Source organism: Mirounga angustirostris, unplaced genomic scaffold (assembly GCF_029215605.1).
Source record: "Mirounga angustirostris isolate CCGP_5_RB_7025 unplaced genomic scaffold, mMirAng1.0.hap1 SCAF_7, whole genome shotgun sequence".
Taxonomy (NCBI): domain Eukaryota; kingdom Metazoa; phylum Chordata; class Mammalia; order Carnivora; family Phocidae; genus Mirounga; species Mirounga angustirostris.
The window spans coordinates 90,412,786-90,435,279 of record NW_026991715.1 but is presented as its reverse complement, the minus strand read 5'-3'; the positions used below and the strand labels follow the sequence as shown (position 1 = coordinate 90,435,279).

The window sequence follows — 22,494 nt, the reverse complement described above, 5'->3', positions numbered from 1 at the left end:
ACAGGAAACTGAGGCTCAGAGGAGCAGCCTGGTGGAGTGGTAAGAGCATAGTCACAAAGCTTGCCACTGGTTTGTGTACCTAGTGTTTTAGGGTTAAGGAAGAAGAGGCTGGGGACCTTGAGTGAACTCTACAAGAGACAACCTTGAGTTTCTCATTCATGTAAAGTCTCAAACATATATTCCTGGACTGTGGTCAGATCTAAAGTGTTGATTCGGTGGGACCCAGGTTCCTTCCATGTGTGACTCCCATCAATTTCAACACCAGCTGCAAGCTGCCAGAAAGGAAAGAGGAAGTAAGATACACCCACTTTTTGGGCCCCCTAACACAGTCTAACTTTCTAAGTGGAGGAGTGTATGAGAAGGGCCCCACTAAGTTTCTTGCTCCCATCATGGTCTCTCAGCTGTAAGGCAGAGATTATAAATGTAAAGCAGTACATCGTGATGATGGATTCAAGGGCATAGGAAGTGGTGAGGACTATGGCACTTCTAAAGAGGAAGGCCACTATTTTTAGCTGTTGGTGTTACTGTGTTCTCCTAAAAAAGATATGTTGAAGTCCTAACCCAGAATCTCAGAATGTGATCTTACTTGGAAATAGAGTCTTTACAGTGGTAATTAAGTTAAAATGAGGTCATTAGAGTAGGCCTTAATCCATTCTGATGATGTCCTTATAAAAAGGGGAAATTTGGACACAAAGACAGACAATGCATAGATGATGTGAAGATCAGCTCAGGATTGTAGTGATGCACCTACAAGTCACAGAATGCCTGAGGCTGCCGGAAGCTGGGAGAGAAGTCTGTACGACAGATCCTTCCCTAGTGCCTTCAGGTGGACTGTGACTCTGCTGACACCTTGATTTCGGACTTCAGACCTCCAGAATGGTGAGACAGTAAGTTTCTGTTGTTCTAAGCCAGACACTGTGGTACTTGGTTATGGCAGCTCTAGGAAAATAAAGACAGTTGGCAGTTACTCAAATCTTTTTAAACATTGTGCAGGTCACAGTGGCTTAAACACAGCCTGTTTGCAACTTCTGCTGAATAAGAAGGTGTGGTCACTGAGTATTTATCCCAAATCTACAGGGTGGAGGACAGCTGAAGGAGGGAGAGCGGTGAGCCTTCCACATCCAGAGGGTACTGGCCAAACCCAAGGAACGGAGTCTGGCAGCAGCTACCTTCACCAGCCTCGACCCGGACTTAGAGGGCGCTACCATTGGGAACCTCTGGTCTTGCCTCTTCCCTCCCACTTAAAACTTCTGACTGTCTGGGAGCCTTGGTGACCATGGCTACATGACGACGACAACAGAATCCTTAAATCACAGGCTTATTGAAGGATCAGAAAGGATCAGGGTTGCAAAAGCATTCCATTAGAGATTGTCTTTCCTCCTGGAGAGGGGGGCAGCAGACATACACAGGTTGGGACACCTCCTTCCAGCTGGGACAATTTCCAGGGGGATAGCCTCACCTTCTCCCAAGGCCACGAAGCTGGGAAAATTCTAAGCACAAACTGAGCCCTGACACCAGTTATGGCTTCCAGAGAAATGAGAATGATAATAAATAAGTGTAAAAAGAGTTAACAACACACCCTTTAAGCCAAGAAAAAAAAAATACATCAGGAGGGACAGTCACAATTTTGTGGACCGAGAGGAGGTGTGAGGGGCTGGGCCACAGGGCCAGGAGGGAATGGGGTGACAGGGGGGAGGGTTCCCCTTCCCAGCCTCAGGAGATGGGGAGGAACAGAACAGGCTGTGGGTAGCAGCTGCTGGAGGCGCTGTGCCCCAATCCTGGCCGAAGCAGCGGCTCCTCCTGTGCCCAGGCCCAGCCCATGCTTTGTGGCCATGCTTGTGACAGGCACCTAGCGGGACAACGGCGTCTGCTTCAGGGACATGAGCACCGAGCGCAGGCGGGACACGTCTTTGCACTGCTTGCTGCTCTTGGGGTTGAAGTCACACAGCTGAGCCACCTTCTCCCACTCTGTGCCTGGCGTCTCCTCCTTGGATTCCTTCACGAAAGCCTCCTCAGATGCCCTGCAGGTAGAGACAGGACAGAGGTTTCATTGCTGTCTTCCTTTCCCCTGAATCAGTGATGCTCTGCTCCCACTGAGAAAGGCTGCTTTGCCTGGCCTACTCCGGGGTAGTCTATCCAGAGTTCTTAGCCCTGTGCCCTGTGACCTCAGGCCCCCAGGAACAGCCTTGGCATCGGAGGAAGCCTACTTTGGTCCTGCCTCAGGGCCCTTGCACTTGCTGTCACCTCTTCGTGGAATGCTTTCCCTCAGACCTGCTCATAGCTTGCCACTTCTTTTCATTCAGGTCTGAATGTAGGTCTTACCTCCTCAGAAAGGTTGTCCCTTGCCACCCTAGCTAAAGTAGCCTCTTCCCCCTCCCCTACCCCTGCCCAGCCTAGCACTCTGTTCATTACCTTTCCAGCAAGAGTTCCCAACCTGGGAATCCCAACACCTAAAGACCCTTGGAGGAACTAATGCAGTACCTCAGCTATTCCAAAAACTTAGCAGAGGTAGGACATTAACCAACCACCTTATTAACTGAAGTACGTGATTCAGCATTGCCTCAGTGTTCTGTGGACTCTATACATGTTCTCCAGCAAAGGGTTGTGGTCAAATACACATGGAAAATCCAGTTAAGGAGGATCTTCAAAACAAAATTTTACAGCCTTTAATGTGCTAATGTGCATCCTGAACTTCCTAGGTGGACTGTAACATGCAGATAGAATCTACCACATTGCAAGTATATTTGACTGTAGAGCTCTTTTTAGCCCAGAATGACTTATCTCCATGGAGCCACAGCCTGGGGAATACTCCATGGGAGTCTCTGCTTTTGGTTGGAATCAAGTTAGGCTGAAAACTGGTGGTTTCTTCATCAGAAGTTCTGGTGGACAGTTACAGAAGCCACTGATTAAGGAACAATGGAGAAATACAATGTAGAGGACAAACCCAAATGTGGGACTCATTAAGAGAAAAACAATAAAAGATCTTCAGTGGAGAGGGCTGGGTCTATGTCCTATTTGGCCAGCAAGGGTCCCTGGAAAGCCCCTTTCTCCTTGTGGCCCCTTCCGTATCTCAAACAGGATCAGCTCTGCCACATGCCAGGCAGGGAGCTCTCCAAGTGATCCCCACAGGCTGTGCCAAGGGTGAGCTGGCTCTGGATCAGGTGACCTGGCTCTCCCTCTGTGTACTCATTTCCTAACCTAAAAAGTGAGGAGCAGAGCCTCCACCTTGCTGATCCGTCTCACCGGCCTGAGACTCTAACAAAGTGGCAAGAGTGTGCAGGCTTGGGAAAGAGTAAGGCACTGCGAGCTGGATGAGCGGGGGCGCTGAGGGGTGCTGTCTTCGGAGCCGTCCCTGTTAGGTCAACAAGAGGCTGTCCTCTAACCTGGCTGTTCAGTGTGTGGTGTGTGGTCCGGCAGCTCGAGCGTCGCCACGGAGCTTGCTGGAAATGCAGAATCATGGCCTCGCCTCAGCCCTGCTGAATCCGAATCTCCTTTGAACAAGGTCCCCCGTGATTTTAAGGCACAGAAAAGTCTGAGAAGCACTGGTCTAGACTCTTCCCTTCTTCAGGACCCCCTGGTGCTATCTCCTCAAGTGCAACAAGAGCACTGAACCCCCTACATGGTACATTCCCCAGCACCGACGCTCCTGTCATCCCCACTCTTCTGTCTGAAACCTCCTATGGATCTTTGCTGCTTTCAGGATCACGTCCCAGCTTGCAGACCTGGCCCACCAGGCATGTTGCAACGAGCCCCACGCTGGCCTCCTGTCCTCAGCTCCCAGCCATCCCCGTAGCCGCGCGCCCCACTCACGGAGGCTGCCCTGGTCCTCTTCTTGCCCTCACCACCAAGCTCATCCCTTCTTACACTGTGAGGTCCAGCTGAAGGTCCCGCCTCTCCGAAGCCTGCCCTGGCTCCCCCAGCAGACAGCGGCTCCCAGGGCTCGGTGTGCCCTTCCACACGGCCCTTAGGACAACACTCTCCTGACCATGAGCAACTTGTGGGGCAGGCCATGGCTTATTCCTGTTCCAACAGACACTGGCATTGGGCAAGTCCCAGTAAGTACCGGACAGATGGCAAAGTGGACAGAAGGAAGGAACACAAGGCTGTTTCTCTAGTGGGTCCTGTGCTCTGTGAGAGAAATGCCAGCCTAGACAGCATCAGAGGCCTGCAGAGGGTGACCCCAGAGTGAGGAACAGCAAATACCTGGCACACATGCTCATGGCAGACATCACACAGTCGTCACTGCTTTTCCTTCCCCTTCACCATGCCAACCCCCCCCCCCAGGCTGTCAACTACCCATCAACCGGGGCACCATCTGCCATCTCCAATCCAGATTAGGCACAGTCCTGGCTAGCCCCCAAACAGGAACATGTGAGAGGCCCACGGTGCTCTAGGCAGGATCTGGTGGCCAAACTTGGGCTGAAGCTTTGAGGAGGAGCAGTGCGCTTGGGGGCAGGAGTAGAGGATGGGGGTATTCGTGGGAGCGTCTCTTCTTTATGCCTCTGGCACTCAATGTTTTGTTCAACGGAAGACTCCTTCATCCCACCTCCCAGCCCTAAGAGGCATCTCAGAAGGACGGAGTTGGGCTGTTTGCCATTTGCCCCTCCCACCTGGGATGGCCAGTGCATTCTTTTCTGTGTTCTGCTTTGATTTAGCAAAGCTGCCTTCAGGCAGAATAGATGCTCAATAAACACTTGCTGCGGGGATAGAGGCGAAGGTGGGTGCCTGCACTACCTCCTGCTCTGATCTTTGCCCTGCCGCCCCCAGCCCCAGCCCCCGCCTGGCCACACTCATTTATACCCCACAAGCAGGACACCCAAGGCATACAGAGGGGCCCTCGCCCTCTCCCACTCCCCCTGACAGAGGAGCAAAGACACGTACACATAGCCGATGATATCAGCATCTGGCTGCTGGTAGAATGCTTTGTCAGCGATCCTTGAGGGGAAAAGGGTTAGGTGGGGGAAGACAGATGGCAAGACAGACAGGCAGAGGGTTAAAGAGAAAGGGAGACAGCATTAGTACCTCCAGTTGGAGAGCGTTAGGAAGCATAGTCCTGTAAGTCTTAGCAACTATCCACAACCCAGAGAGGAGAGCAGGGATCCTCCACGGGCTTGAGTGCCTTTTCTAAAACTGCCCTGATCATATTACTTCTGTTCACGAGCCTTCCGAGGCTCCTCACCGCCCCCCTCTGTCCAGCCCTGTTATTGGAGGCCCTCCACCTGTGACCCCTCCTTCCTGCCTTCTCCCTACCACTCCCTGGTGCCCAAGACACAACAGCCTTTCATATTATGCTGTTCCCTGGTCTAGAACATTCTCGCCCAACCCTGCCCTAATGAACTTCTAATCATCCTTCAAAGCCCAGGTCCTAGACACAGAGGTCCCTCCCCCACCCACACCCCTTGCTTCCACAGCCTTCCCCTAGAGAGGCCTACTGGTGAGTTCACCTGCACATGTGTGCTTCTCTCCTCTGAGCTCTTCAAAGATACAGACTGGGTCCTTCCCCACTCTGTCTCCCCAGCGCCCAACCCAGAGCCTGGCCCACAGCAGCTTCCTGAACAGAAGTGCGGCAGCTTCCCAGGGCCAGCCTTGCCTTTCCGGGCCAGCCAGGTACCTTGAAGGACACAGCCTCAAAGGCAGAGCTGCTGGCCAGAGTCTCCGAAGTGGTCTGAGACCATTTCCCTGAACGTGCTCTCTAGTGGGCATCCAGTGTCTGCCAGCCCAGCATCCATCCCCCTTCTTCCCAGGAAGGGCACCCTGATTGTCATTGGCAGGGTCAGGCTGGCCCCACTTCAGTCCCTGTGGTTTGGGTGAGACCGACCCCATGTACAACCCAAGGAATGGGACTATTGCCCAGGCTGGGTCCATCTGAGAGTCCCTCCCCTGGTACAGTCACTGGGCCAGGGACAGGCACAGGACCCACACCAAACCAGTAAGGGTCAGGTCGAGGATTTCAGCTGGAGCTATTGGGACAAGATGCTAGTTTCACAGAGGTTACGGAAAGAATATAGCAGAAGCCTGGAGCTGATGGTGGCCATCTCTCCCCCCCCCCCCGCCCTGCCCCATTCCAGGACCAGAAGGGAAAGCAGCATCGAGAGACAGTAAACATGAATGCCAGTTGACTTTGTCTGAGCCCCTGAGCCTAGTATTACAGTCCCACCCCTGGCCTTCTCAGTTATACAGGCCACTAACTTCCTTTTATCCTTTAGCGTCTCTGGGCTGAGGTGTTGCCATTTCTACAAGCAGTAAAATCCTGTCCCCAGGTTGGTTCTTCACTCCCAGCCAGGCCTGTGCTCTCTGTGACACTAACCGCTGGGCCCGGGGCAGTCTGGCTCCCATGCCGAGGTCCTGAGACCTCTTCTGCTGCCCGCAGAACCTGCTTCTCTCTATCCTGGTGAGGTGACAGCTCAACAGTGCTCCACCCCTGATGGCTCTGAGTACCACCAGCAACTGAGGAAGCAGCCCTGAGGGGTTCAGCTTCTCCTGCCTCTGTGTTCTTGCCACCAAATCATCCCTCCTCAAGACAGTCCCCATCCCCTAACTTCTCTCACTGTCCACATGGCCTCATGTCCCTGTAACTCCCCTCATGTCCCCATAGTCCCCTCATGTCCTCATAGTCCCCCATGTCCCGATAACCACCCTCGTGTCCCCATAGTCCCCTCATGTCCCCATAACTCCCCCCATGGCCCCATAATTCCCCTCATGTCCCCATAATTCCCCTCATGTCCTCATAGCCCCCTCACGTCCCCATAGCTCCTCTCATGTCCCCATAGCTCCTCTCACCGGTTATTGATCTTGTTCTTCTCGACTTGTTCACTCTGACGCTGGTTCCACTCCTCCAGGTCCTTCTTGGCTTTCTCCCGCCACTCCTGTTCTGTCACCTTGGAGGCAGCATCTGTGACCCCAACAGGAGAGTAAGTGGCAGCTTCGCAGTAGGAATGTGAGGACACAGCTGCCTGGCTACTCCTCCCCCCGCCCCCTGGCAGGCAGCCTCAGGGCCCATCCTCGCCAATACCCACATTAAGGCGGTGCGAGTGGGGGTCCTGTACCCTAAGGCTTCCCCACCCCCACATGTCCCAAACAGCCAACCCAGCTGGGAGCCGCTCCCAGCCTCAGCCCTGCCCTTACCCAGCTCCTGCAGCCGTTTCCTCTGCTCCTCTCTCCACTTGCGGATGCTCTCGGGTTCCTGAGTCAGTCTGTCGGCCTGGGCAATCGCCGCATAGCCATCTGCTGGACCGTTAGCCTCCTAGGGCGCAAACACACAGCGGTGTGCACAGCCTGCGTACCCGCCCTGTCACCTCTGCTGCTGAGTACCAGGACCCCCCGCCCCCGCCACCACGTGTGGCTGCCTCAGCCGTCCCCAGCAGCCTCCCACCTGCTGCCTCCCGTGACTATCCCTGCCTTTATACTCGCTGTGCCTTCGCCAGCGACGCTCTCCCGTGGGGGACCGGGGCGAGTGACGCGGCCCCTGTGAGCCTCACCTTCCTGGTCATGAAGCAGGCTCAATAAGAGCAGCCACCCCTTCACACTGACGGAAGGAGGAAATGGATTTAAAAATGTACAGAACCTTGAACACTTCCTGGCACACAGTGAGTCCCTGTTAGTAAAGTCTCCACTGCAGCCTTATTCACCTGCTAACACTTACACAGTCCGAAATGACCTCACTTTATGTTTGCTTGTCCACTCTCTGCCTCCGTGACAGCAGGGTCCTTGTCTAGCCTGCTCATCGCTCTGTCCCCTTTGCCCAGCACAGTGCTTGGCACACAGAAGATATTCAGTAAACATCTGCTAGGTGAATGAGCAGCCCTGGGACGGGCAGGATGGCCGTGGCTGAGATTGCACAGTGGTGAACCTGGGCTGTCTGGGTTCAGATCCCACCTACACTGCTTACTAGATGCATGTGTAGCGGGGACCAGTTGCTCAACCTTGCTGGGCCTCAGTTTTCTCATCCAAAAATGAGAATAATAATAAAACTACCTCTAAGAGCTGTTGTGAGGATTTGACATGACAGTCTTTGTAGGACATCTAGAAGTGGGCCTGGTGTGGAGTAATGGCTCTGTGAGTGGTAGCTAGAATTATTACTCAATCTTATCTTACAGGGAAGGAAACTGAGGCCAGGAGCGATGGCATGATGTAGTGGCGGGCGTCCAGGCCTCTGACTCCCAGGCCGGGGCTCTGCCCACTTCCCCAGGCGGCCTGCCAGAGCTAGGGACTTCAAGTGCTGGGGGCTGAGAGCTCAACCCAGCAAGGCTGTGACCCCCTGTGGTCTCGCAAAGCCAAAGACCCTTTCCAGTCCAGCCCCATGTCCTGCCACTCCCCCTCTGACACTCGGCGCCTACACATTCCAGCAGCACACACCCCACACACTCCTGCCACCCCGGGCGTCTGGCTCCTCCCACTCTAGCTGCAGTTGGTGCCCTCTCCTCCCCTCTTCAGCTGATGAAATCTTCTTCCACCCTCTAGAGTCGCCACCCCCCTCGGCAGATTCCACACCCCTTCACCTTCTGCACAAGTCTCCCTGCTGGACCCGGAGCTCCCGGTGGGCAGAGCAGGACCTTATGTATAGCCTCTGAACCCCTGCCCCATCCTTTCATCACTCCCTGTGCTCCTCCTTCAAGCACTCATCAAAACCGTCAGCAACAGGGGCGCCTGGCTGGCTCACTCGGTTAAGCGTCTGCCTTCGGCTCAGGTCATGATCCTGGGGTCCTGGGATTGGTCCTTGCATCGGGCTCCCTGCTCAGCAGGGAGTCCGCTTCTCCCTCTCCCTCTCTCTTTGCCCCCTCGCCCCAACTTGTGTTCTCTCTCAAATGAATAAATAAAATCTTTAAAAGAAAAAAAAAAACTCTCAGTAACACTGGTGTTCAATGTCCTGTCCCCACGAGACAGTGTCCGGTGCCGCCCTCTGCCCAGGGGTGCTCCCCACTGTCCTTGGCACACATCAGTGCTCAGTAAGCACTGTATGCATGGACGCATATCCCCGGAGCCAGATGTGCTGGGTAAACGTTTGCCCAAAGGGGTGTGGGCAGCCCGGGTGAAGGAGCACGCAGCAGGAACATGAGGGCTGCCGTCTCCCCGTGTCTGGGGGGAGAGGGAAGGGCGGGCCCAGGGCAGGGTGTGTAGCCTGGCACCTCCCTGGGGTCAGGCCCACCCTTGGGTGGGACGGTTGGAGCACGGCCCTATTCTTTCTGGCCCAGAATTACACTTCAATTTAGACAGCCTCTCACCACACCCGAGGGCCCCTTCCAGGGCTCTAATCTGGAAAACAGAAGTTGATCACTAATGTTGAGTGTGCCCCACCCTGCCCGCTTCCGGGAACAACCCTGTCCTGAGGCCAGGCCACCAGGCCTCCCCCACCCAATCCTATAGGATATGCCATGTGCAGACAACTGCAGTTACTTCTGTGTATACGTGCTTATTAAGGTGCTGTGTTTCATTTTCCTCACGGCACTTCCGGCTATCTGAAATGCCATGTTTACATGTTTACTATCTGTCTCCACCGCCCCCCCCAGCCCCAAGTAAGTGAGCCCCATAAGGACTGAGACTCCGTGTCTCTGTATAGAATCTAGAACAGGGAAGGCCTGGCTGTAGGAGGATCTCTAGAACATTTCTTGAATGAATGAGCATATGCTCAGGCTTAGGGACAGGGATGAAAAAGACAACCTGTCCCCCGGGAGTTTGGCAGAGGGAGTCTCTCACAGATGAGGACCACGGCTGGGGTACGCACTATAACACAAGTCAGGTAAAGAGCGGAGACAAGGGCGGACACAATTCTAGTCTGGGGGCAGAGTAGGATGGGAAGAGACAGGGAGAGGCCATTTTAGACCAGAACTGGAAGCGTAAGGACCCTGTGGGGCCAGTGCCTCTGGGAAACTTGAGTACAGCGATGTTTCCAGGCATGGGAGGAGAAGGGGTGGGGGATGTGAGCTGGAGAAGGGTCTCTTAGGCAGGAGTTTTGTCACACTGGTGTCCTTCAGGCCCACCATACCCATAAAGCCTACCCTAAAATTAAGAGTCCCAGGTTTTAGTGCTTTAAAACTTGCAGAGGAATCACAATTAAACTGATCTCTTTGATCTTTACAACCCTACATGATGGGTTTTATCATCTGTGTTTTACAGGTAGAGAAACTCTAGCTCCAGAGTCCCAAGGTCACCGGGCTGGGAACTGGCAGAGCTGAGATTCCAGCTGAATTCCTGGGTGTGAAACATGCTGGCCACATAGCTCAGCAGGGACAAAAGTCACTTCAGCATCACGTGATTTGTGACACACTCTCTGTCTCCCTGATAAGTCTACTTCCCCAAGATTAGAGACGGTGCCCGCTCCTCCAAGTGCCCCCTGCCCCATCCCCCATCTCTCACACCCACACACTGCCACCCCTCGGCTCACTTAGTAGCCCGGCCAGGAACTTACAAGAAGCGTCCCTGGGCTGCAGAGCACTTTTTTTCCCCAACAGCCCTGTGGGGACAGCAGGGCAGGGCCTCTTATCCCCTTTTGACAAGTGAGAAATCAACTCAGAGCAGTCAAGAGAGTAGCCCAAGCCCTTCTGGTTGGGAAGAGCCACAAATGAAGCCCAGGCCTTACTGATTCCATCCAAACTCCTCTGCCGCAGCCCATCACAGCACCCCAGCCTGGGTGCAGGAGCAGCCTCGAGGAGCCACTTGGACTCCCCGGAGCAGAGGCACCGCACATCCAAGGGCACCACACATCCCGGAGCATCGCTCAGTGTAGTTCCAAGCACACTGTGCCCAGAGGTGGCCATGCCCAAGGCTCAGGGTGTGAAGCTCGGCCGAGCCAGACGAGCCTCCTCCACCTGTGCATCGGCCGGCCGCCCACTAGCGGCTCTGGCTGGGAGCCGTGCCCGGGGGTGGGGCGGGGGGCGCTCCCCTCCCATCGCACCAGCCCTGCAGCGTTGGCCTCTCTGCGCTCCCCCCGCACACCACTGTCTGCAGCAGGCCGCAGGCTCCAGGCAAGGCCCACAGAGAGTGCCTGACGCTCTGTACCTTGGCACATGCTTTCCTATCAGCCAAGACCACCCACGTGCCCCTGGGCAGCCTGGAAACCCACTTCCAGCAGCCCCTCCCTGTCGCACTCCCTGACTGAGCGCAGCACCTGGCGCGGGAGCCTGGTTCAAGTCCCAGCCCTTCCCGGCTGTGGAACCAGAGCGAGCTATTAAAGCTCCCTGTGCATCTTGCTCTTGGTCTGTGAGATGGGGATAAAGACAGAACCTCCATCACGGGGGTGTTGGGAGGATGAAGCGAGCTAACACGCTTACAGCCCTTGGGTGATGCCTGACGCATTGTTAAGAGCTCGGACCCCTAGCGCTTGACACCACGCCTGTATCTGAGCCCTTCCCATCCTGCGCTGCCATCACTTCTTTCCAGGTCTCTGCCCTCTGTCAGAAGCCAGCTCTTTGAGGACAACAGTGGCGGATTTGCCGCCACATCCACCGCCCCGAGCACAGAGCACGGCGCCCACGGCATGGGAGCTGGCGGAAAAGTCCCCTCCGGCCACGCATTGCATGTGTGACCTCTGAGAAGTGCTCTCCCTGGGCTCCTTGGGTCTCACGGCCTATTAAATGGGGGAGGCAACATCCCACTGCTCTCCGAGGATGAAGTGGGGCCCCTGCAAGCTGCGGAGGATGCGCACAGGTGAGGGCCGGCGGGGCTGTGCGGTTCGCGATCAGCGAGGCCGACCCCGCGGTTCACTGTCAGCCGGCAGACCCCGCGGACACCGGCCTGTGCTCCGGCCCGACCAGAAAGCGCACCGCGGTGTTGCCGGCACGCTGAGTCCTGAGAAGCGGGTTGCTGGCTCCTCTTCTCTGGCCCTGCTGGACTAATTTTCCTGGCCCGGTCCCCCCCAGTGAGCGGTGAGGTTGGGGGTCAGCTACAGGCTGGCAGCCCAGGCGGGCTCCCCAGTGGCTGCAGGAATGCTCTGAGCACCGCCCCCCCCCCCCCGCCCCCGCCCGTCCAAGCTCAACAGGGAAGGGGGCAGGAATGGCCAGGACCAAAAGGCTACAGTCAGGCCACGCTTATCTTGGTCCAGTTCCCTGGCACCCCTCTGCTGAGGGACCCCTGTGCTGGACATGACCATGAGAGCTTCCGTGGGGCAGGCTGGCCAAGGATGTGCTGTGACGCCAGAGACAGCCAGGAGGATGAGGCATATCCGTCTTTGGGATTGTCCAGCTAAAGCTGAGCTAAGCTGAGCTGTTGATTCCTCTAAGTAGCTCAGAGGGGGATGATGGCAGTGCGTGGGGGGAGAGAGAGTTTGTGCAGGAGGAGGGAAGTCTGCAGGGGCCTTCTATCCGTGTCCCTGGCAGTGCCAGATGGGACTAGAATAGCTGTGGGCAGACATCCTTACGCCTTGAGGACCAGGTTTATAGCTGGACACCCTTGTGGCCCAGAGGTTGCCAGGAAAGAATAAGAATGTAGCCAGAGAGCTCTGCCCAGGACCCTTGAAAGTGTTGGGCATGTCCACGCAAGGCTTCCCCCCACCCTCCTCCTTCAGCATGAACCACACCCTGGTCTATGGTCAATCCTAAAAAAGTCTACAGGGGCTTTCTGCCTAAGATCCAACCACTGTGGCAGGCCAGTTCCAGCACAAGGGATGGGAGAGAGGGCACCAGATCAGGGGCAGGAGATCTAGGAGAACCTGAGCTTTGCCACTAAGTTCCTCAGTGACTCACCTCATTCATGACCCCTCCCCTGCCTGTAAGGATTCTAGGATGGCATGGAGTGAAATGATTTACAAATAAACATATATGGGTTATTAGTAGCAGTGAGAATAAGAGTTCCCACTAAGACTGGGAAGGAGGCCCCGGGGTTTCCTATATCCACCAAATAAAAAGTAAGGCTGGGGGGTTGGGGACGGAGAAGCCTCAAGATCCTAACCTACAGAAAGGGGAAATATTATCTTTTTTTTTTATTTTTATTTTTTAAAGATTTTATTTATTTATTTGACACACAGAGAGAAAGCACAAGTAGGCAGGGAGGCAGGCAGAGAGAGAGGCAGAAGCAGGCTCTCCACTGAGCAGGGAGCCGGATGCGGGACTCGATCCCGGGACTCCAGGATCATGACCTGAGCCGAAGGCAGTCGCTTAACCAACTGAGCCACCCAGGCGCCCAGGGGAAATATTATCTTGCTCATAGTGTTCTAGCTATTTCTGCAGTTCTAAGTGTATCTCCAGCTCCAGGTGCACTTTAGGACATAGACCTTTTGGGTCAAGTGAAGTCCTTTTGAGTGTGCCCAGGACAGGGGCAGCCTGGGTCTCCATGATCTACCGAATTGTACAGGAATAAATACTGTTTACTGGGTGCTCTCAGGCCTAAGGAGACACAAAGCTCCGAAAGTCCTAAAGACTGACTTTTCTAGCTTGCTGATAGTTGAGTAATTTTCCAGAAACGGGACTTGGCTAGGTTCCCCGTGTAAGGTACCAGCCTATCCCTCTTACATAAGAAAGTATTGTTTATTCCCCACTGAGGACTTGGGAGGCCAGCGCCCCAATAGGGTGGGGCTCAGGAGATCCTGAAGCTGCAGCCCCAGGGGTCAAGGGTCTTTGACCCAGTCCAGTGGGAATAAAGCCTCATCCAGTGAAGACTTTACTGCATGGGTGGGGGGGACTGTTCCATCTGCAGGGTCCTGGGGATGCCATCTGTGGGCCAAGTTCTCCCAGTGTAAGGATTCTTAAACCCATTTGTGTATAAATGTGGGGAAGGAGGAGGTGGGAACAGAAAGAAGTAGTCTAACTAGAAATATCCTTACTAGGTGTTGTGGGGGGTGGGGTGGGTATAAGTTCATTATGAGGAATTTTTTTTAATTTTTTTTTTTTAAAGATTTTATTTATTTATTTGACAGAGAGAGACACAGTGAGAGAGGGAACACAAGCAGGAGGAGTGGGAGAGGGAGAAGCAGGCTTCCTGCTGAGCAGGGAGCCCGATGCGGGGCTCGATCCCAGGACCCTGGGATCATGACCTGAGCCGAAGGCAGACGCTTAAAGACTGAGCCACCCAGGCGCCCCCATTATGAGGAATTTTAAAACAATCCAGTGAAAGTGAAAGCCTTTTCTTTTTCTTATCTCACCCCCCTACCTCGGGGCTAACCACTCTTAACCACTGTTAACAGCTGGTGCACATCCTTTCAGATATTTTGCACAAACATATTTCTAAAATAAAAAAAACTGCATCACACTGTGCATATTATCCTGCAAGGGACTTTTCCACCTGATATATTGTGGGCATCTTTTCATGTCAATACAGAAAGCTCTGATTGCTCTTTTGAACAACAGCATGGTTTTCCAATTTACCTACCCAGGCCCTTGATGCTGGACACTTAAGTCATTTCAGTTTGTCTGTTATTTTTTTAACTTTTTATTTGAATACAGTTGACATACAATGTTACATTAACTGTAGGTGTACAACATAGTGACTCAACTTCCGTCTATGTTATGCTATGCTCACCACATAGTTTGTCTACTTTTGTAAATAATCCTGCAAAAATCTGGGAGTCCTTGTCCAATTCTTTCCTTAGGGAAGATTCAAAGCAGTGGAATCTCTGGATCAAAGACCTGCACTTAAAATGCTCAGACACAGGGGCGCCTGGGTGGCTCAGATGGTTAAGCGTCTGCCTTCGGCTCAGGTCATGATCCCAGGGTCCTGGATCAAGTCCCGCATCGGGCTCCCTGCTAGGTGGGGAGGCTGCTTCTCCCTCTGCCTCTGCCTCTCTCTCTCTCTCTCTCTGACTCTCATGAATAAATAAATAAAACATTTTTTTAAAATTTAAAAAATCTTAAAAAAAAAATGCTCAGACACGGCCACTCAGTCCAGCTTTCCACCAGTGGCACAGATGCGTGCAGGGCCCAGCGTGCACCATGCCGCCGTGGGCCACTTTATCTCTCCTTGCTGGACATCACCATGGGCAACCTGAGGCTGCATGCCATCAATCCCTGTCTATAGTGGTCCTTATTCTTCGTGCCCTTCCCCACACGACAGAAAAGAAAGAAAGAAAGAGAGAGAGAGAGAAAGAAAGAGGAAGGAAGGAAGGAAGGAAGGAAGGAAGGAAGGAAGGAAGGAAGGAAGGAAGGAAGGAAGGGAGGAAGGAAAGAAAAATATGTCAAAACCCATGGCTATGTTCCCATCCCAATGCATCAGACATAATGAATAGAATAACTTGGAGCCCTAATCCTACCAATGATGGGGCCATAAGTTACTGAGACCCAGGCTGTCAGTTCCTACCGCTGTTATGACAGAATCTTGCTTACCTGAAACACATCTCCATTGACCGTGGTCCCCATGTCCTCAGAGCCAGCTAGAAAGAGAACAAAGAAATGGCATTACTCGTTGCTCAGCTTAAAGCGAGCACAGGTGGTCTTACATTAGCACCCTGAGCCACCCTCTGTCTGTGTCCAGGCACAAGCCCCTCCCCATGTAGACATACTGGATACCTAAATAAGCTGGGCTCAAGCCGTGACTGTTCACAAAGATTTCTCGCAGCCATTGTCCATGTGCTTTTCACCACAACTCTGTGATGAAGTTATCCACCCATTTTACAGATACTGGAACTGAGGCTCAGAGAGGCTATGTGGTTGCCAACAGCCAGCCAGCCAGTAACAGCCCCTCACCTACCTGAACGTAGTCGACGCTCGGCCACGGCTAGCAATGGCCTGTGTGTGGAGCCCGCGCCTGCTAAGCAGGCAGAGACGCTGTCGGCTCAGGGCGGTGTCTGTAAGCGCTAAGAAGAGGGGCCCAGCGCGTCCCTGCCTGTCCCCGCAGTGCCTTGAGCAACGGCTCCACCTGGGAGAGCAGGACCTGCAGCCCCCACCAGGCAGCACCTGCCCTATTTTTCCTCCTTCCGCTCCTCCCAGAGGATTTTCTTTTGCCCTCAACAGTGACTCCTCCCGGTCCCTTTCCCTGACAGCTAATTAGTCACAAATTCCTGTGGCTTTTGCTGCAACGGTGACCCTCAAAGTTGTCCTCTGCTCTCTGTCCCCTGTCCAGTCTGTCGGCCCTGTTGGTGGCAAACACCTAGAAGACCATACCTGGGTCCTTGCTCCTCACCAGTGTCTTCCCCAGACGCGTGCACAGTACCCGCTACTTAGTAAGAGCTCAGAAACTTATGTGTTAGATAAACATCAATAAATGCATCAGAAAGGGGCGCCGGGGTGGCTCAGTCGGTTAAGCGTCTGCCTTTGGCTCAGGTCATGATCCCAGGGTCCTGGGATCGAGCCCCGCATCGGGCTCCCTGCTCCGCGGGAAGCCTGCTTCTCCCTCTCCCTGCTGCTCCCCCTGCTAGTGTTCCTGCTCTCGTTGTCTCTCTCTCTGTCAAATAAATAAATAAATAAATGAAATCTTTAAAAAAAAGCATCAGAAAAAGAACGGATGGCTTTTGTCCGCTCGCAGGCCTTTGACCTGACTCCAGCTTCACCCTCTCTCAACCCTCTTTCAAACCAAAAGCCAAGGGCTGACATTCTGTAAGGCATACACTTACCTACGTCACTCCTCTGCTTACAAATATAATAAAAACAAATGACAAAGAAACCCACCTCCCATGGGCCATGGTGGCCTATAGGGTCTGCTCCCGCCTTGGGGACCGGCAGGGACTTTCCCTCAGCCTGGAAGGCCTTCCTACCCATACCACATGGGCTGTTCCCTCACTCCCTTCAGCCTCTGCTCAAACGCTGTCCTAGCAGTGGCCTTCCCTGGTCCCCTGGGACACCTACTGCTCTGCCAGCCCACCCTCCTGCCCCTGCAGTATTTCCATACGGTACTTACCACAGCCTGACACGTTTATTTGTGTAGGTGCGTATTATCTATCTTCCCCACTTGAATGGCCCCTCGTGAGGGTAGGGACTTTGTCTTGCCCAATGCCAGCGCCCAGCATCTAAAACAGTGCCTGGCACATAATTGAGCTCAATAAATATCTGTTGAATGAGTACCTCAAACCTCAGACCATAGCACATGAGAACTTCTACACTCTGGCCTTGCCCACTTTCCTGCCTCACTTCCCACCAGTCCCTCTCACAAATATTCTGGGGACGCCTGGGGGGTGCAGTCGGTTGAGCGTCCAACTCTTAGTTTCGGCCGGGGTCGTGATCTCGGGGTCGTGAGATCAAGCACGTCAAGACCCACATCAGGCTCTGTGCTCAGGGCAGAGTCTGTCTCTCCCTCTCCCTCTGCCACTCCCTGCTATGTGTGTGCTCTCGCTCTCTCTCTCTCTCTAGTAAATAAATAAACTTAAAAAAAAAAAAAAAAACTATTCTAGTTTCCTCCTTCCTCAAACACACCAGTCTGCAACTCATGCCTTTCTTCCTCCCTTTTCTCTCAAAAGAATACTCTTTTGAATCAGTCATTCTTCAAGACCCAGTTCACAAGTCACCTCCTCTGGGAAGTCCTCCATTACTTCCCCTACTTCTCTAGGCACTGAAGAAAGGTTTCACCTCTGGGATATCCCACAATATTGTATAGCATTCCCCACCCTCTTATGCAATTATCTGTGACCTCCCAAGGGCCATGCACTCCCTGTCAAGCCAGGCTCTGTATCCTATTCAGTTCCTAAGGGCTCCTGCCCAGAACAGGCGAGCAGTGAGTACTGGCTAAATGCAAGACGAATTGCTCTCTGGGGGTCCACCGTGACCTGCAAGGCCTGCCTACGGCCTCTCGGAAACTGTGATGCCTCCCAGCAAAGAGCCCCCGGAAGCCACACGAGCTTCCTACAGATGGACAAGTACCCCTTTACCAGCCAGATAGGGCTGCAAGCAAGGGCCACACTGATTTCAGCTTGGGGACTGAAGAGAGGGATACTTAATCTTATGGAAATCCCTGGTTGATATAAATCTTCAAACTGATTGATTCTGACCGACGGTCTCCTGTCATCCCTACTCATTCCCTAGGGCTACTCCTGCATGGGTGGCCTGGTCCCTAAGTCGGGGGGAGGGGGCGATGGGGTTTTAGTGGCAGCATCTTCTGCAAAGGGGCTTCTTCTCCTGGGGCCCCTCCTCAGGGCCTAACATTATCAGTGTCATTCACGATGATGCCAGGCTGGATGCTGGGCCTTTCTGGAGTGGAAGGAGCACCACCCCATCCCACTCTGACCAGACCAGTCTTGGGCCCCTGGTCCACAGTCCTGGTGCCTACCCTGGTCTTCAGAAAGTCTCTCTGCCTCAGTTTCTCAGTCCCGTGAACATTCCTCTGGATTTGAAATTTCAGCCTCTTTGAGAATCCACACCCACCCACACATAGAACTGAGTATCTGTTCCCACAGTGCTTTCTGATTATTGCACATTTACAATCTTACGTCCACAGTCAGAGGCCTGCAGAACAGGAGCACAGCCGATATGAGGCCCAAGGATAACCCCGTGGGCGTTGCTTCCCTCAGATTCCTGACCTCTTTTGGAACAAGGGCAGACAGGGTCCAGAACATTCCTGGGAGCTTACTGAGGCCCAGCAGGGGAAACAGGCTTGCCAGGAACTGACTGGGCAAGTCAGGGACACAGCCAGGCTGGGGCTCAGAAATCTGGGTGCGAAAATGTAAACCTGCTAGGCCCTACCCAAGGCTGATGAATGGAAACAAAGTGTCCATTGCTCTTGCTGGCCCCAGATCCCGCCCCAGAGGAGAGACTCAATGCGGCTCCGGCTCAGGCCTAGACCAGACACCTCTTTCCCCCGGGGGTAGCAGGAGCCCCACAGCAGAGCACTCAGCACAGGGGCATCAACTAGGAGAACAGACTCAGAGGTGTTGATTGGCCGAAGCTCCGGAAGCCAGCTTCTCCCAGCTCCCAGCAGGCCAAGGCACTTTTTCTCCACCCCATCAGAGCTTCTGGCATTCATCACTGGTCAGAGAAGATTACTTGCTCAGCACCACGTAGGCCTCGGAAGGTCAGATCAATCCCATCCTGTCTGGCCACCTACTGAGCCACCATCCCATAACACTTTCCTGATCCTCAGGCCCCACTTAGGAGGGCAGCTGAACTTTTGCAGCTTCAGCAGGTATGAGTCTGGAAGACCTTCAGAGGGCCATGTCTCTGCTTCTCCCCCTGCCTTCTCCGGTCTGGGGTCAATCTGTGCCCCCACCCCTGCCACAGAGGGAACCCCCCATCCCGGCTGTGAGCCCCTGGAGCCCCACTGTCCTGGGAGAGGCCACAACCTGCTCAACTCCCAGGGCCTCTGGCTGCCCTCAGCCTAAGCTCTACCTGCCCTTCTCTCTCAAGAGGTTCTGACATCAGTTCTCAGCGGGGCCTCCTCCAGGCCAAGCCAGGCTGAGAAAGCTGGTGGTTTCACAGAGGTGGTGTGGACTAGTGAATAATGAATAGAGCAGGCATTTCCTTCGAATTCCCTGGGATGTGTGAGGATCCAGAAGGCTTCAGAAGCCCTCCACCACTGGCTTGCTTGGGTGGCAAAAGCCAGCCGTCCAGCCCATCACGTCCTAGGGTGACTGCTACAGCATTTGAAAGAGTGTGGGGCCCAGAGTTGGGAGGGCTAGCTAGGATCAAGTCCCAGGTCTGCCACTCATGGCTGTGTGACTTTGGGCAAGACACTCAGGCTCTCTGGGCCTCCAGTTTCTTAGATGTTACGAAAGCCTTGTTCATTTCTTATATCAAGGGGTATAGAGATGCTTCAAGCTCCTCAAGCCACAGAAATTGTCTTATTCATTTCTGTATCCCCAGTGGTCCTGGCACACAGTAGGCACTCAGTAAAGGGTGAACAAATACAAATATGACTATAAGGAACCTAACTTGTAAACTTTTTTTTTTTTCAATATAAGCTATCACTTATTCCAACAGGCCCATAAACCCCCACCAAAACAACAACATTAACAAGAAGCATGGCGTGTTCTGGATGCGCCCATGAAGGTATCCACTCTTTAACTAAATATTTTAAGAAACTGTCCTTTCAAGCCAGAACCAGAACAGGAATATCCTTGATAAACATGCTATCATAGGGACCAGGCCCTGAACCCAGATCTAAAGCTAACCACAGTAGCCCTGGCCCACCTTTAGAAAACCATTGATAGACATTTAGAAACCCCAGGAGGGCAGGGCCACATCTGACTGAAGACTTCTGTGCCTTTGCCCCCACCTTGGTATCTAACCCAGAGCCAGTCATATGGAAGACAGTGCGGTCAGGCGGAGACAGTTCCGAGTCCGACAGAAACAGGTTAAATCCTCACTGCCACTTACTAGTTGTTTCAGTAGGGTACCTTCTGAGCCTCAGTTTTGCCGCCTCTGAAATAGGTTTGACAATGCATATGAAATGACTAAATGTAAGTAAAGTGCCTAGCCCAGTGATTGCAGGATGCAGGTGCTCCCCCAGGGAAGGTTTGTGAGTTCGTGGAGCACCCAGCGTTCCCTGCTTTGCCAGCTGTAGGGAAGAGCTAAGACTGAGGGGCCGGGAGGTCTGTGTTCTGCCCATACCTGCAGGGCTTAGTTGGGGGCCTGGGACGACCAGGCAAGGGGGAGGCTCAGGAGAGACTCTGAGGGCTGGACTGTGTCGGATTTCAGGGCCAGGCAGTGGTGGAGCTGGCCCTGGGTTGAAATGTCCTGACAAATTCCTGTGCGCAGAGCCAGGTTCACAGCCCCGGGCAGGGCCTCAGATGAAGCTCTCCAAGAAGATTCCTCCGCCTTTCCACCAGGTCCCTCTCAACACAGCCCCAGGCCTGCACCTGACCTGCCATACCAGGCCCTTTGTCGTTCCCCCGCAGGGCCCCGAGGCCCGGTCTGCGCCGCCAGGTACCCGGGTGCGAGCCCCAGGCCCCCCAGTTCCCAGGCCCCTGCACTGACTCACCCCCACTCGCGGGTCCCGGCTGCGCGAGGGCCCCATGGCTGCCGGCAGGTGCCCCGAAGCCCTCGTCATTCTCTATGCCCGCGATCTCACTCTCCTGCTGGGCCAGGAAGGCAGCCGCCGGGTCCTCCTCGACCGCCTCGGGGGCCCCGCTCTCCGACGACGAGAAGAAGCCAAAGTCATCAGCCATTTTCCCCGCGTCTCTGCTGAAGCGTCGGCCTGGCGCTCGGCTGTGCCCGGCGCGTGCCCCGCGCTGCGCCCGGCGGCCGCGACACTGTCACCCGAGCCGCCCGGGGAGCCGGCCTCGGCTGGGACGGACTCGGCGCGGCGGCCCCACACTTCCTCTCCGCCACCGGGCCCGGCTCGCCTGTCACTGCAGCTGCAGGCGGGAGGAGTCGGGACGGGAATGCGGTGATGTCACCGGCGGAGGGAGGGGGCCCGCAGCGCGGCCGGAGGTCGCCTCGCGGCGGCCACAGGAGGGCGACAGCAGGACGGCGGCGCAGCCCCGGGGACCCGGAGGCCGGGGCAGCTAGCTCTTTGCCAGGACACCAGGACGAGGCACAGCGCCCGCCGGGTCTAGAGGCAAGCGGACCAGGGCGAAGTGGCCGGGGCACGAACAGTTCAGACCGCCAGAGTGTGTATGAGCCGGCTGGGCCCCTACTGAGACGCTGGGCCCCTTAAATGTCCCTTCAGTATTAAATGGCCTGAGAAAGACCTAATTTATCCACCGCGGGCAGGCAGCCCTGGCCGGTGGAGCACCAAGGGGGTCGTCACTGCGCAGACCTTGCTCCTGAGTCATGCTACAAGTTTCTTTGCCTGAGCTGGGCAAATATTATGAATCTTATCATAGTGAGCCTCCCCCTCTATAAGAGGAGGAGAACTACGTTTGGAGAGGTGACGCTATGTCCCACTGCCGCTTGCCTCCTTCCTGCAAGTCCAGGGCTGTCCCCACTAGGCCTTGTGGCTCAAGTACATTTCTTCCACATTTCTCTTCATTTAGGATGGCTTCAGCTCAGACCGCCAGAGTTTGGATGACCTGACTGGGCCTCTACCTTAGAGGCTGGGTCCCTTAAATATCCCTTAAGTATGAAACTGCGGGAAAAATGCAGACCTAATTTATCCAGGCAGCTGGCCACTCCACCCAGCCACCTTCAGTAAACAGTCTCTGCCTCCTCCCTGCCAGCACGCCACCAAGCACCAGGACAACAAAACCTAGCAGTAAAGCTAGCTTGGTCAAGGAGAGATTACAGTCTGTAAGACCAGTAGATGGTAAATGGCCCATCACAGCATCGTGGGTGAGGTGCTCCGACATTTAAACATTAAACATTTAAACACATGAAAAAACACTCCCTGGGAGACCCAGAGAACCACCATCAGATTTGGACATTGGGATTTTTCTCTTTCTGATTTTGAGACTTGAAGGTCAACCATGAACTGGAAGAGAGAAGGAAAAGATGTGCCATAAACTGTGAGTAGTGGTTTTCTTAACGGGTGGGGAGTAGAAGCAGAGTTGGGGTGAAGGGGAATTTCCCTTTTGCTCAGTAATACTTCGATGTAGGTCTCAATCTTATGAGAATATAGTTGTTTATAAGGAGTGCAAAAAGGAAAAACACTTGGGGCACCTGGGGGGCTCAGTCGTTAAGCGTCTGCCTTCGGCTCAGGTCATGATCCCGGGGTCCTGGGATCGAGCCCCACATCGGGCTTCCTGCTCTGCAGGAAGCCTGCTTCTCC

At 54.2% G+C, this 22,494-nt stretch overlaps 1 protein-coding gene across 2 annotated transcripts; it reads right to left on the bottom strand.

Moving 5' to 3' along the window:
• Window positions 1–1,558: 1,558 nt before the first annotated feature.
• Window positions 1,559–21,160, bottom strand: CLTB (clathrin light chain B). Of its 2 annotated transcripts, XM_045900784.2 has the most exons (6): window positions 20,767–21,160; window positions 15,249–15,295; window positions 7,126–7,243; window positions 6,781–6,892; window positions 4,882–4,935; window positions 1,559–2,021 (listed from the first exon to the last, which is right to left on the bottom strand). In XM_045900784.2, exons 1-6 carry the CDS (start codon window positions 20,951–20,953, stop codon window positions 1,850–1,852), a joined length of 690 nt encoding a protein of 229 aa, XP_045756740.1. In that variant the 5' UTR covers window positions 20,954–21,160; the 3' UTR covers window positions 1,559–1,849. The 2 variants fall into 2 exon arrangements, with proteins under 2 accessions (XP_045756740.1, XP_045756734.1); XM_045900778.2 differs by lacking the exon at window positions 4,882–4,935 and having other exon boundaries at window positions 20,767–21,157.
• Between the last annotated feature and the right edge of the window lie 1,334 nt (window positions 21,161–22,494).